Below are 13,030 nucleotides of genomic sequence, written 5' to 3'. Positions count from 1 at the left end.
ACTCCAATATTCAAGAAAATATTACATTTGTAAAAGTGCACAGAGGCCTCAGAAATCTGATTCTGAAAGATACTCTCACATGAATAAGGAACAAAAATGTATCATATGATCTGGGAATCCAAGACAGACTGCATCATATTCGGTAGTCTTAGGACCCCCCAGCTCTTTGTCTACAGACCCTGCTGGGACAATGGAATGGATGCCTTAATGTCTACAGGAGATTTGGGCCCAAATGAGTGGTAGCTGGCTTAGTCTTAGATTCTGTTCTTGCAAAGAGTCCCGCCTATGCAATTGCAGAGCCCCTCCCTGACTTCAGTAGTGCTGAGTGAAGGCAGGGATCTGCCCCTTTGGAGCTCACTGCAGGATTGAGGCCTTAATCTAGGTGAGACAGAAGTAACGCTCATTGGGTGGAAGAAATAACTGGAAGAATTAGCAATGGTTTTATTGGTAGCTGAGGGAATGCAACCAGTGACTGTGACACAGGTTCATGACTGAGACATTTTCTTAGACCCCAGGCTGCTGCTGAATTGTCTGATAGGACCTGCGGCCAAGACTACCGTTTTCTGCCTGCAGCTAGGAAGAGAAGTGCAACCACTTCTTTGCTACCATAATTCATGCTGCTGTCACACTGGGACTAGATAGTTGTAATGCACTCTCCCATCACTATTCAGTAACTAAAGATGGTGGCAACCTGCTTATTAAACATTGGAGCTACATGAACTGCACTAGCTGCCTGTGAATTTCCAGGAAGAATTTAAGGTCTATTCTAACCTTCAAAAGACCTGAATGGGTTTAGGACCAGATTACCTGGGAGACCACCTCTGCCATTCTTCTCTCTTCGACTGCCATCAGGACACACTGCAAAACCAAGCTTTTTCTTGGGGCATGTGAGGAACAGGTGTATTGAGGAACAGGATTTATAATAATGTTAGTCTTCTGGAGGTGATTAGAATGGGACATTGAAGCTAACATGGATTTTGAAGTGTGCTTTCATAATTTACATTTTAAAATTTAAAATGGATGCAGCTTGTGAAGGGTACTTACTGGATGATGATTTTACAGTAAATTGAAATAAAAGAAAGTAATCAAATTTCATATATTGAGTACTCGCAGAGAACTACCTGAGAATAAGCTATAGACCAAAACTTCTTCATGGAAGTTATTTGGTGAATAATTTTGAACAAATCCATTTGAGAACATTGTGATCTGCTTGACAATGATTCACAAACACAGAAAGGAAAAAAAATTAATTTGTTTTGAATGAACCAATCATTTAAATAAATCCCTTCAAATCACAGTGAAAGTAACAGCAATAATTCTAAAATGAAATGAATGCTAAACTTTTTATCAAGTAATTTTTTTTAGTTTTATGTACAGTTTTTCTCCATATTTAGTGGTTTTCAAAAAATTTGTTATTTCCAGTGATCTTTATCATGGAGAGATGGTTTATTCCAGGCCATTAGAATGAACATGCGAATTTCAAGTCAAGTCATACTATAGCTTATTGTACTGGCATAGAGAAAAATGATGAGGTGTATTAGGAAATGTAGCTGTTCACGTCTCAAGTGAAGCTGGTTGAAAAATGAAAAATGTTTTGCAAACAAAAAAAAATTTTTTCATTGACACTTCAGACAAAAATATCCGACAAAAATTTTAAAATTTGAAAAATTTTAACCAGATGTAATATTGAGATCCTGCTTTAACAGCAAGATAATTCTGGATATAAAATCATCATTTCAAATTGAATGAACTCCTAGTAATCCAATAACGACTAAGTCAGTGTTTGGATAGTGCTTTTTCAGCAGGTATCTAGGAATAAACACCTGATCAGTCCAACTAATGAACTTCCACAGGATTTACTGGACCTTAGCAAGGCTAAAAAGAGCACACATGCCATGATTATTAAAGAAATTCCTGATGTTGCTACGACTGTAACTGGAATCAGCACTATTTTCTCTATTATATGCAGTCATTTTTTTGGCTTACCTATTTACAACATATTTTTACAGTATGTTTCCTTACATTGATTACTTTTTAAATTCATCCCACTACCAACAGCAATTCTCAGCACAAGGAAACGTCCTGCACTGTGTGTGAACTCTTTAGTTCACTATTCCTGAACTCTGTGACTCATGTGTACCATCCAAACCTATCAAAGTCAAAAAGGGAAAAGTTGGTTTCACTCAAGTCAGAAGATCAAAGACAAAATTGTTTTGTTTTGTTCATAGTCAAAAACTGAACAAAATGTCTCATCTTTGTGATATTTAGAGTTGGATGGATGATTTGATTAATCCAGACCATTTCACTGTTTGTGAATTATCCATAAACAGACTTTGATCTTGGAATATTTGCTCATTAGTCAGACTTATTGGGGAATGATATATGCATATATATTTCCATCAATGGACTGCTTGCAAACTATTCATCGTGTCGACTTATTCGCTATTTGTAACTTTCTATGTGGTCTGCATGATTCATTCTCCTAAGTGACATAATATTGCTTCTACTCTCTGACTGGATGATTCTCAGATCCATAAAGTGCTTTCACAAGGATTTCATGAACACTTCTGGTGTCTGTAGTCATGGAAATACAGATGGGAAAGAAGGGATGGGATTTTTCAAAGTGCTCAGTGGTAACCTAACTTTGTTCCTATTTAAATAAATGGAACATTTCCACTAACTTCAAAGAGAATAAAATTAAGCCAATGCTGAGCACATTTGAAAAGTCCCTGCTGCATAATATTTTGGTTCAGGAACTCTGCTCAATATACAAAGACTCTCAGAAGCAGTTCCTACAGCATAGTGCTTATTTAGGGAACAGTAATTTATTTCTTTACAAACATAAAATATAAACATGAAATCGTGGGAAAAAGTAACTTTGGCTCAGAAATTCCAGCCTCATACTATACTTTCCTCTATTTCTGCAAACCACTGGAGGCTGCTGACTTCTGAAAGTAGACAGGGAGATCTGACATTGCCCCTCTAAGCAGTCTGGGCAGATGCCAACTACAAAAAAGATACTGGCAATTTTTGATTCTTCAGTAGCTCTTGATTTTTAAGAGTTATGTTTCTGATAGGGGATAGACTCTCTCTCTTCTCCAGGCTTTCAATAGTTTGGTCCCCATAGGCAGAGAAATGAGCGAAGAAAAGCTAGTCAACTCTAGTGAAAACCAATTAAGATGTAAAGTGGTACAAAAATTTTTACTGTACACTCAAGACATCTGACAGTCTTCTGAAATTAAGCAGGAAATCAAAATGTTGGAGTGCAAAATTGTCTAATTTGGAGTTTAATTTTCAGAAAAATATGTTCTCATTTTTATATGAATCTTTTTTCTCCAATATCTTAATTAATTACATATCAGATATTCAAAGTAATTAACTATCCGGGTTTTCCCAGCATCCAACTGTGGGAAAAAATTAGAGCTCCAAATGAGACAATGTTGCAATTTCCCCCTCTACTGATAATAAAATCTTATAGACAATTTACACTGCCATCTAGTGGTACAATTCTTTATATATTTACCATCACCTCACACATTTACTTTGTTCAAAGGCTTGCTATTATATATACAGTCGCTTTGCAAGAGATACTCCTTGAAAGAATTGTTGGCGAATCATGTGAAATAATGAAAAACAGTTATGGTTAGAAGAAATTCTCCTTCTAAAAAGTCACATATTTTCTGTTGAAAATATGTATTTGGACAGAAAGTTGTGTGAAAAAGAAGTGTTTTCACAGGATTCTTAGAAATCAAACATTTTAGAACTCTTACGGGTGTAAACCACCCCTGAACTCTTTCCTACCAAGTTAGAAAACAAACCAGAAAAGAATGGTGAGCAGAAAAATATACAATGGAATCTTCTGCTTTCCACATCCCAATTTGATAGAAAAAAATATGATTGCAATCCCATTCCAATTTAGGGTTTGTTTTCAGTTTTCATGGTCCTCTTCTTTTAGCCATGGAGATGACTCTTAGCCCACGTCCAGACTAACCCGCGGCATCGGCGGGTTAAAATCGATTGCTTGGGGATCGATATATCGCGTCTAGTCTGGACGCGATGCATCGATCCCCGAGCGCGCTTACATTGATTCCGGAACTCCATCAACCCGGAGTTCCGGAATCGACACGGAGAGCCGCGGACATCGATGCCGCGCCGTCTGGACGGGTGAGTACCTCAATTTTAGAAATTCGACTTCAGCTACATTATTCATGTAGCTGAAGTTGCGTATCTAAAATCGATTTTAATACCCTAGTCTGGACGTGGCCCTAGGTTGATGGATATAGCACAAGCTAAATATCTTTGAAATTGCTACATTTGAGCTAGTGCTTGATCTTGGTTATATCTCTTTGTAATAGGCAAAATCTAAGTGGCCATCAGCCAGCGAGCTTTCCCACTGTTAGCTGGAACAATTATACAATATCCAACATAATTATTGATGACAATCAGCCACATTGGGTGTCCTTGGACCCACGCCATCATTAAGGCCAGTGGTCTATCTGGAATGAAATTTCACAGCAACTCCCAGAAAAGCCTCTGGCTTAAAGGAAGTCCAAGGCTTAAGCTGCTGCTGGGAAATGCAGTGTAAGTATGTGCTAGTTTGACACCATTCAGTCGGACACCTCACTAGACCTGAGGTTTAGTGCTTTTTAATATCTTTTGGGACTGTGCCACTGAAAGACCCCAGCCCTTTGATATATTTTGTCTTGTATAAGATGAGGCAGTGCTTTTGTGGAACAGACTCCTTTCAGACTGCTAAAGGATTTTCAGTATTTTTAAAAAATCACCTATTATGGAACAGCAGTGCTTCAGCCATTTACAAATCAAAGACTAGATTAATGACCTTTACGAAAAGCACGATGTGTGCTTCCCCAGGCTTCTCCTATGGTAGCAGAGGAAGAACAAGTTGGATCTTGTGGGAACATTGTCGAGGCCATGAAGGAGTCACTAATGGAGATTGCAAAAGGGCCTGTGCTGAGAATCGAAGAATGTCTGGTCTTTTGGAAGTCTGCCTAAGATGTATCACATTATCCCTCCACCCACTCTTAAGTACTATCCTAACCCATATGCGCCTCTCCCCAGTTAGTCTCACCCTAATTTTTTGGGTGTCCTCATCCATGTGATTGGGTAGAATCCTTCCCTTTGCCCCGCCCCACCCCCAATATCACCTACATAATGTTCTCATCTATATGGGAATGGATGGTCATTATACCCCCTCAACCTCTGGTTCATTGAGGTGGTGGGTAAAACAGAATTCAAATACTTCAGCACAGAAACCCATAAACCAGTTGTGAAGGAACCAGCAAGGAAATAAACAGGAGAAAAAGAAATAAATCAGGAAACAATTCACAACAATCACACAGCAGATTTGCTGCACTTAGGTATACTGGGATTTCAAAAAGCAAGATGGCATAGTGCAAATAGTCCATCCTCATTCAGAAAATTCATGGGTGCAGGAAGGAGATGCAGGGGTTATGGGTGATGGGAGCACAGTGCAGGGGTTAGGGGCGCAGGAGGGGTTATGGGTAAAGGGGAAAAAGTGCAGGGGTTCAAGGCACAGCAGGGGAATGTAGTGGTTAGAGTGAAGGGAACATAGTGTAGAGGTTAGGAGTGCAAGAGGGGGGCAGGGTTTGGGGCTCAGAAGGGCACCAGGGCCATCTGCACATTACCTTGATATTGGTGCACATAACAAAATTCATTCTGCACATGGATGAAAAATATTAGGGAACACTGTGCAATTGCAATAACTTTTTTATCCTGCAACCCACATTTTACAGCTATTGGGCCATATACACCACTGACAAAAGGGGGCACAGCTCTATTGATTTCAATGGCACTGTGCCCACTTGCTCCTGCAGTGAAGTGCCCTCCACAGAAGGGATTATTGTTAATGTACACCTCTGTATGTGTACTGACAGACAGTTGTACTGTGTTCACTGTACCTGTATCTCGGGTGAATTATTGCATAGATGATAGGGTTGTAGATTGCAGAAGCTTTGGCAATAACAGCTGGCACAGACTTAGAATATGGAGTTAGAGTGTTGCCATGGCTAAAATTAAACAAAAACAAAAACACAAATGTATTTAATGGATGTGTGTTAACTAAATTACCAAAACAAACTACTCTTTCTTGAGTGACTATGTCCTGTGATGGTCTGACAACAAATAGCTTTGAAAAGTTAATTTGTTTCAGTGCATTCCTTGCGGAGACTAAGACCACCATGATTTGGTGCCATACTGGTTACATTTACTTGGAGAAGCTGAATGGCCACCAACCAATGACTTTTCTGTTTCTAAGAACGACAAGCACCCAGAACACACACAATCACTTCTTTCTCTGTTGTTCTGCTAGTCAGAAGCAGGCGAAGAGATTGTTAATGTGGAGAACAAGATAGGCATGGAATGGTAATAAAAACCAGTTCAGAATGGAAATCTCATATTGCCACCCCATAGTATCAATTTCATTCTGCACACCAAAGGGCATCAAGGAGACTGAAATTCCAGTGTCTGAAAAGAAAGGAGCGTGAAAAAGGGGAAGTGGGCTGAGATCAGCTTTAGCTGTTTTTGCCTCAAACTCTTCCAGCTGCTAAGAGGAGTCTAAATTTCCATTAATCATGTAACTCCTACAATATCAGTGAAGTTGAATGTGCATCAACAGGGGAAGAGGTCCCCCTACAGGGGAGAGCTGGGAAAGGGAGGAGGACATGAGCTCTGAATTAAAAAAGATGGGTAAAAAAGCCTCTTGACTCTCTCTCTCTCTACTGGTCACTGTCTTGAGGAGGGGGATTCTTGAGAGATCAGATGTGAGGAGAGTGATCATCTGCTGAGATGCCTAGGATTACTCTGCATAAAATCAGAATACACACACACACAAAGCAGCATGAAGGAAGTGAAAACAAAAATCTGTGCTCAGGAAAAAAAAGCACATGAAGTTTCATGTAAGAACTAGCTAATCTTGTACTCTTTTATTCAAAGGGCTATCCTGAGGAATGATATATCACCTCTAATCTGGTGTCTATTTTAACTCCTTTTAAAAGGAAGATGAACTCCTTATGGGTGACAACACTGATTATAGTTGAATCTCATTTACAATCCATGGAGGAGTCAGATTTCTGTGAAATATCTCAGGGCAGCTTCAGGCTAGATCACTTGCTCCTCATTACTAACTTATCTTGACTAAGGGCCACCAGATTTCTACTTACCCTGCCCATGCAATCATGGTGACACAAGCATATGGAGACCAAGACAAGACAAACACAACGATGACCACAAAAGCAATTTTTGCCAGCTTCCATTCATTCTTCATGGAATGCGAGAGGTAGGATTTATGACCATAGGACCCTAGCTTCTGAACATCCCTGTGAGAAGAACAACAAGGGAAGTCACCCAGTGTAAGAAAACGTTTGGTACAAGACGCACAATGCATTATTAACAATAAATAAAATGGAGCGCACACTTTATCTTTCCCTGCCCAAATATACTCAGTTATTTAATATCTTAAGGATAAAGATCTTACTCTGCTACACCCTGCAAAGGGGAGTAAACATGTAAAATGGCCTCAAAACAGCCAAAAGGAGAAAGCAGGAAGAGAGACACTGCCTCCGTGACATGCTCACTCTTTGTCCTCAAGAACAGCCCAGATGGGGCTGTGCAGTTCTGAGGGATGAGGCTAACACAGCTGGGGAGTAGCATAGTCCTTTTGGACCAGACAGATCTCCAGTAGCGAATGAGCAGAAAATCCCACTCCTTGCCCTCTGCGACAGTGCCAGAGGCACAAGGAGGTTACTCATTTCCTTGAGGAGCCATGCTGGCAGGGTTGGGTGGGAGGCCAGACAACAGAGCTGTCATCAGGGCTGATCTCATCTCTGGGGATTTCATGTATTATGCATGGATTCACTCCTCACAAGGGCAGCGCTCCTTGCTGCCTACACACTTCCACTGACTCCTTCCTGTCTCTTGAGGAGATGATGTCAAATGAACTCCACAGATTCCAACTCACTGAGCCAGGTATATTGGTGTTGTATGCTGGCACGTAATGTTTAAGGGGGCTATTTCACACTCCTGCAGGTTTATCCATCGGACAGTGGTATTTGAGCCAATGAGAGATGACATAATTTTTGCTTAGGGATATTTTTTGGAGATCATGGTTTAGCTGCAGATATTCTGAAGGAATCATTAATACAAGCCTGGAGAAATTCTCACAGCTATTGTGTGGGGATTCTTCAGATATCATCATCACTTTTTTATGGCAGTAAAATCAACTAATATCCTGCAATTTATAGTAAACTGGTCTGACAGGATTTAGCATAAAAACAAACAATTTTAGTGAAGATTTACTTAAAAAGGAAGGCCACTATGCAAATTAGCGCTGTGATGAGCTGTTTCCATAAAATGATAATACACAAATAGATGCACTATGGAAGAAGCCTGCAGAAGACACTGTGTTGGCAAGAAGAATACATATTCAATTCTTGCAGCAGCCATGCTGAATGCTCATATGTAGTGATATTGCTTAAAGGACCAAGTTACCATTCCTTGTTATCAAATTTGCAATTGCAGAGAGCATTCACAACCCCCTAATCAGAAAAGCACACAAGCAAGTGTGTAACTGTAAGCACCTATGCAAGTCCATCCCTATTCAGCAAAGCTTCTTAACCATGTGCTCAAGTCTCATTGTAGTCGTTGGGGGTTAAACATGTTTAAAGTTAGGCATGGAATTAGTTACTTTGCTGAAACAGGGCAACAGGGCTTGATCCCATTCAGGTCAGTAGAAAGACTGACAGACTTCAACTGGATTTGGATTAGGCCCCGAATGAGTAATATGTACATATTGAGAGGCAAAACAATAGAGAGAGTTCCCTTTTTGATCTCTGATCAGGCCAAATTTTTAGTTCAAATATTTACAAGAGAAGGCTGAGAGTCATGTGCAAAACAATTTGTACCTGCCTGTATATTTGCATGAAATTTGGTCAAATGCATGCACGAACAGATGTGTATGCACCATGGCCCATCTCATCTCCCTGAATTCAGCTGTAAAAGCTGTGATTTCTGGAATGTCTACAATACATGAAACTCTTGAGGTCAAGGACTTTAAAGTCTGTGGAGTGCGCTAAAATCAGGTGATGCCCATTTTGCTGTATAACAGATGTATTCATTGTCATAACCTCCAGGAGGCTTAAATGATGAACCCAAACACTGAAGAAAATGAAAAATAGCTGAATATGAGAAAATAGATAAATAGAAGCAGAAATGCTAACTCGACTGTCTATCTGGAGCATGTGAGCAAGGAGTTCTCTGTATTGTAATTCTGTGGGACATCAAAGGAGAATACATATTCAGTGTAAGCAGCATCATTAATAAATCTACTGCCCAGCTTGATTTTCAGCCAAGAGCTTTAAAGTATGCTTTACAGCAAGAAGACAAGAGATTTAACTACCCCTGCTACCCTGCTTACCTGCCAGTACTTCTTACGGCCAGAAACATGAATAAATAGCAATGGAATATTATAACCAGGGGAATGAAAAACACACAGCAACATAACATCATGGTGTAACTTCTGTTTGCTGGGGAATAGGTTACATAGTCCCATGTACAAGATATCATCAACCCTTCTGGCACATAGGAACCTAAGAAACATGAAAAGTAAATATATATATACATATGTATACACACACAGTTTGTAAAATTACTGGTCAAGGTTTAAGAACTGGACAGTTAACAAGCAAATGGTAATACTATACATGTGACCCTCACTGGCCATCCTGTACTACATAATTACTTAACTGCTGTATTGTACAAGCCAGTTCCAGAATTTGGAGAGCACAGATACAGTGTTGGCATACATCTTGTCTCCCACCTAGTCTGAACTCATTAAAAAAACTGCATCATGCACAGACAATAAGAAAACGGCTAGAAATCTTTGAGGGGGTCAACAAGCATATAGACTAAGCGGATCCAGTGGATATACTGTACTTAGATTTTCAGAAAGCCTTTGACAAGGTCCTTCACCAAAGGCTCTTAAGCAAATTAAGCTGTCATGGGATAAGAGGGAAGGTGCTCTCATAGATTGGTAACTGGTTAAAAGATAGGAAACAAAGGGTAGGAATAAATGGTCAGTTTTCAGAATGGAGAGAGGTAAAGATTGGTATTCCCCAGGGGACCAGTCCTATTCAACATATTCATAAATGATCTGGAAAATGGGGTAGATAGTGAGGTGGCAAAATTTGCAAATGATACAAAACTACTCAAGACAGTTAAGTCCCAGTCGGACTGCAAAGAGCTAAACAAGGATCTCACAAAACTGGGTGACTGGGCATCAAAATGGCAGATGAAATTCAGTGTTGATAAATGCAAAGTAATTCATACTGGAAAACATAATCCCCAACTATACATGTAAAATAATAGGGTCTAAATTAGCTGTTAGCACTCAAGAAAGATCTTGGAGTCATTGTGGATTATTCTCTGAAAAATCTACTCAATGTACAGCAGCAGTCAAAAAATGAACAGAACATTGGGAAACATTAAGAAAGGGATAGATAATGAGACAGAAAATATAATACTGCCTCTATATAAATCCATGGTACGCCCACATCTTGAATACTGCGTAGAGATGTCATCACCCCATCTCAAAAAAAAATAAAAAGATATATTGGAATTGGAAAAGCTTCAGAAAAGGGGAACAAAATGGATTAGGGATATGGAACGGCTTCCATATGAGGAGAGATTAATAAAATGGGGACTTTGGAAAAGAGATGACTAATGGGAGGGATATGACAGAGGTCTATAAAATCATGACTAGTGTGGAGAAAGTAAAAAAGGAAGTGTTATTTACTCCTTCTCATAACACAAAAATTAGGGGTCACCAAATGAAATTAATAGGCAGTAGGTTTAAAACAAACAAAAGAAAGTATTTCTTCACACAATGTACAGTCAACCTGTGGAACTCATTGCCAGAGGATGTTGCGAAGGCCAAGACTGTAACAGGGTTCAAAAAAGAACTAGATAAATTCATGGACAATAGATCCATCAATGGCTATTAGCCAGGACAGGCAGGAATGGTGTCCTTCGCCTCTGTTTGCCAGAAGCTGGGAATGAGAGACAGGGGATGAATCACTTGATTACATGTTCATTCCTTCTGGGGAACCTGTCATTAGCCACTGTTGAAGACAGGATACTGGGCTAAGTGGACCTTTGGTCTGACCCAGTATGGCCGTTCTTATGTTCTTAACTGTCAGTCTTCCATGAGCAACATTTTAAAGTACTCTAAGTGGTACATGATGGCATTTTGAATACTGTCTAGTGGAGAGACAATCTATCCAACTGCTCCCCACCTCTCAGTTACTTGCAAGGAGGTCATTTTCAGAAGACATGTTTAAGAATCTTCAGTAATAGACATGTTTTAAAGGCGAATCTGCTGACACCACTGTAATTGAGGGTCTTTTGAGATTACTTTGGAGACGGTCTCTCATTTAAAAGGATTCATAACGTTACCTGTGCAAATTTGATACAGGATGAATCTTTGCAAAGTCTCATCCTAGAAGCTACTTTCCCTACCCATATTTTATAAATCGATATGTCCTAAAAAGATGTGGGTTGGATGTGGAGGGACAGCAGAACCACCAGAGATTCTCAGCAACTGCCCTTAGGGAAAGGCAGGGGCAAGGGGCTGTGTGGGGGATAGGTGTGTGGTGGTTAAAACTAGACTCATTTTACACAAGACAGATGTCAAAACTAGTCCCAATAAAATGTTCAAAACCTCTCTGAAGCATTTCTAAACTGCTTTCTTGCAACATCTGCATATAAAATGCCTGATGGTGTGGTGCACTAGAAGGCTTTTACTGGCACTAATTTAAGATTTTGGGCAACCTAAATTGCTCAGTGTGCGCGCTCCACTCCTGCTCCCTGCATCTGACACATGCCTACGCTGAGAGTGAAGTGGGAGAGAATAGCACAAAGCTGGCTACAGCAGCTTTCTGCCAGCTGAGGATTTCCTTGTGCTGTGGGAATCCTCTGAAGCTGGCTTGAAATGGCTGCAATTGTAGTTTGCACCAGTGAAATGGTAAATATCTGCTCCATGATATTGTATTAATACTGGGTTTATGTACATGTGTATTAGAGCAGGAGAAGCAGTGAATGCTGTAGAAGCATTTCTTAACCATTCCCTTCCAGTCACTCAGAACTTTCACCTTAGTTCAGTGGAAGGCCTGAGCTCTGCATAGGCAGACTCTTACACCCACATGGAGTTCTGCTGAGGTCTATGGGACTCTGTACAGGTGCAGGCATGTGCCCAGATTCCTTGGCACAGTCAGGGGCTTAGGCCTTGATCTTGCCAGCTGACTAGTGGAGTCAGAACTTTATGCTTCAGCTGAGCCTCACTGAAGGTATGTCTATACTGCAAATGTATGTGTGCTTGTAGTATGGTAACACTTGTGTGCTATCTTTGATCTAGCTGGCGAAGGTAACAGTAGTAATGTAGATGTGGCAGCAGGAGGTTCAGCGCACCTAGCAACCAAGGGAGGCTGGGTATGTACTCTAGTCAGGATCATCGAGAACAGGTCGGGCCCTGGTGAAATATTTTTTTTGGGCACCCCAGCAAGGGCGGACCAGCTAAACAGGGCCGATGAAGCCGGGGAAGCCAAGCCTCAGGCCCCCTTCCGGACCGCCCCCCTCGTTGGCCCCAGTAATTTGTACCAGCTTCCCCCCGCGCCCCTGACTCTAGTTCTTAGCTCCTTGTCACAATGTCAACACTGCTCTTTTTACCTATGCTAGCTAGATTGAAGCTAGTGTGTGCACCTGAGCTGCCATCACACCATCACCCGCTGTGAATACATACCCTGAACAGGGTAACTTGCAGGCTCATGGATCAGCCTGAAGGATTGGGCCTTAGATTTTAAACACTTTAGGATACAGCCTAAGCAGGGACCGCTGTGTCTTATAAACTGTGACACACACTGTCATTGCTTAACAAATGAGAAATAATCCTAATGGGCTATGCAGTAAAACCCAGTACTCCACCTAACTCCTTTTCTTGATT

General features: G+C 40.6%; 1 protein-coding gene across 1 annotated transcript in view; it reads right to left on the bottom strand.

Moving 5' to 3' along the window:
* The window catches only part of LOC127047363 (melanopsin-like), a 56,444-nt gene that overhangs the window by 25,785 nt on the left and 17,629 nt on the right, over window positions 1–13,030 (bottom strand). The window contains exons 5-7 of the mRNA XM_050945482.1: window positions 9,452–9,623; window positions 7,200–7,355; window positions 5,940–6,047 (exon numbers count right to left, since the gene is read on the bottom strand). Of these exons, the coding sequence (XP_050801439.1) occupies window positions 5,940–6,047; window positions 7,200–7,355; window positions 9,452–9,623 (436 nt within the window). The remainder of the gene's footprint in view (window positions 1–5,939; window positions 6,048–7,199; window positions 7,356–9,451; window positions 9,624–13,030) is intronic.

The sequence above is a fragment of the Gopherus flavomarginatus genome, chromosome 3, assembly GCF_025201925.1.
Source record: "Gopherus flavomarginatus isolate rGopFla2 chromosome 3, rGopFla2.mat.asm, whole genome shotgun sequence".
In the NCBI taxonomy this organism is placed as follows: domain Eukaryota; kingdom Metazoa; phylum Chordata; order Testudines; family Testudinidae; genus Gopherus; species Gopherus flavomarginatus.
Note: the sequence above shows the minus strand (reverse complement) of the source record. Positions and strands in the feature narration are given on the sequence as shown.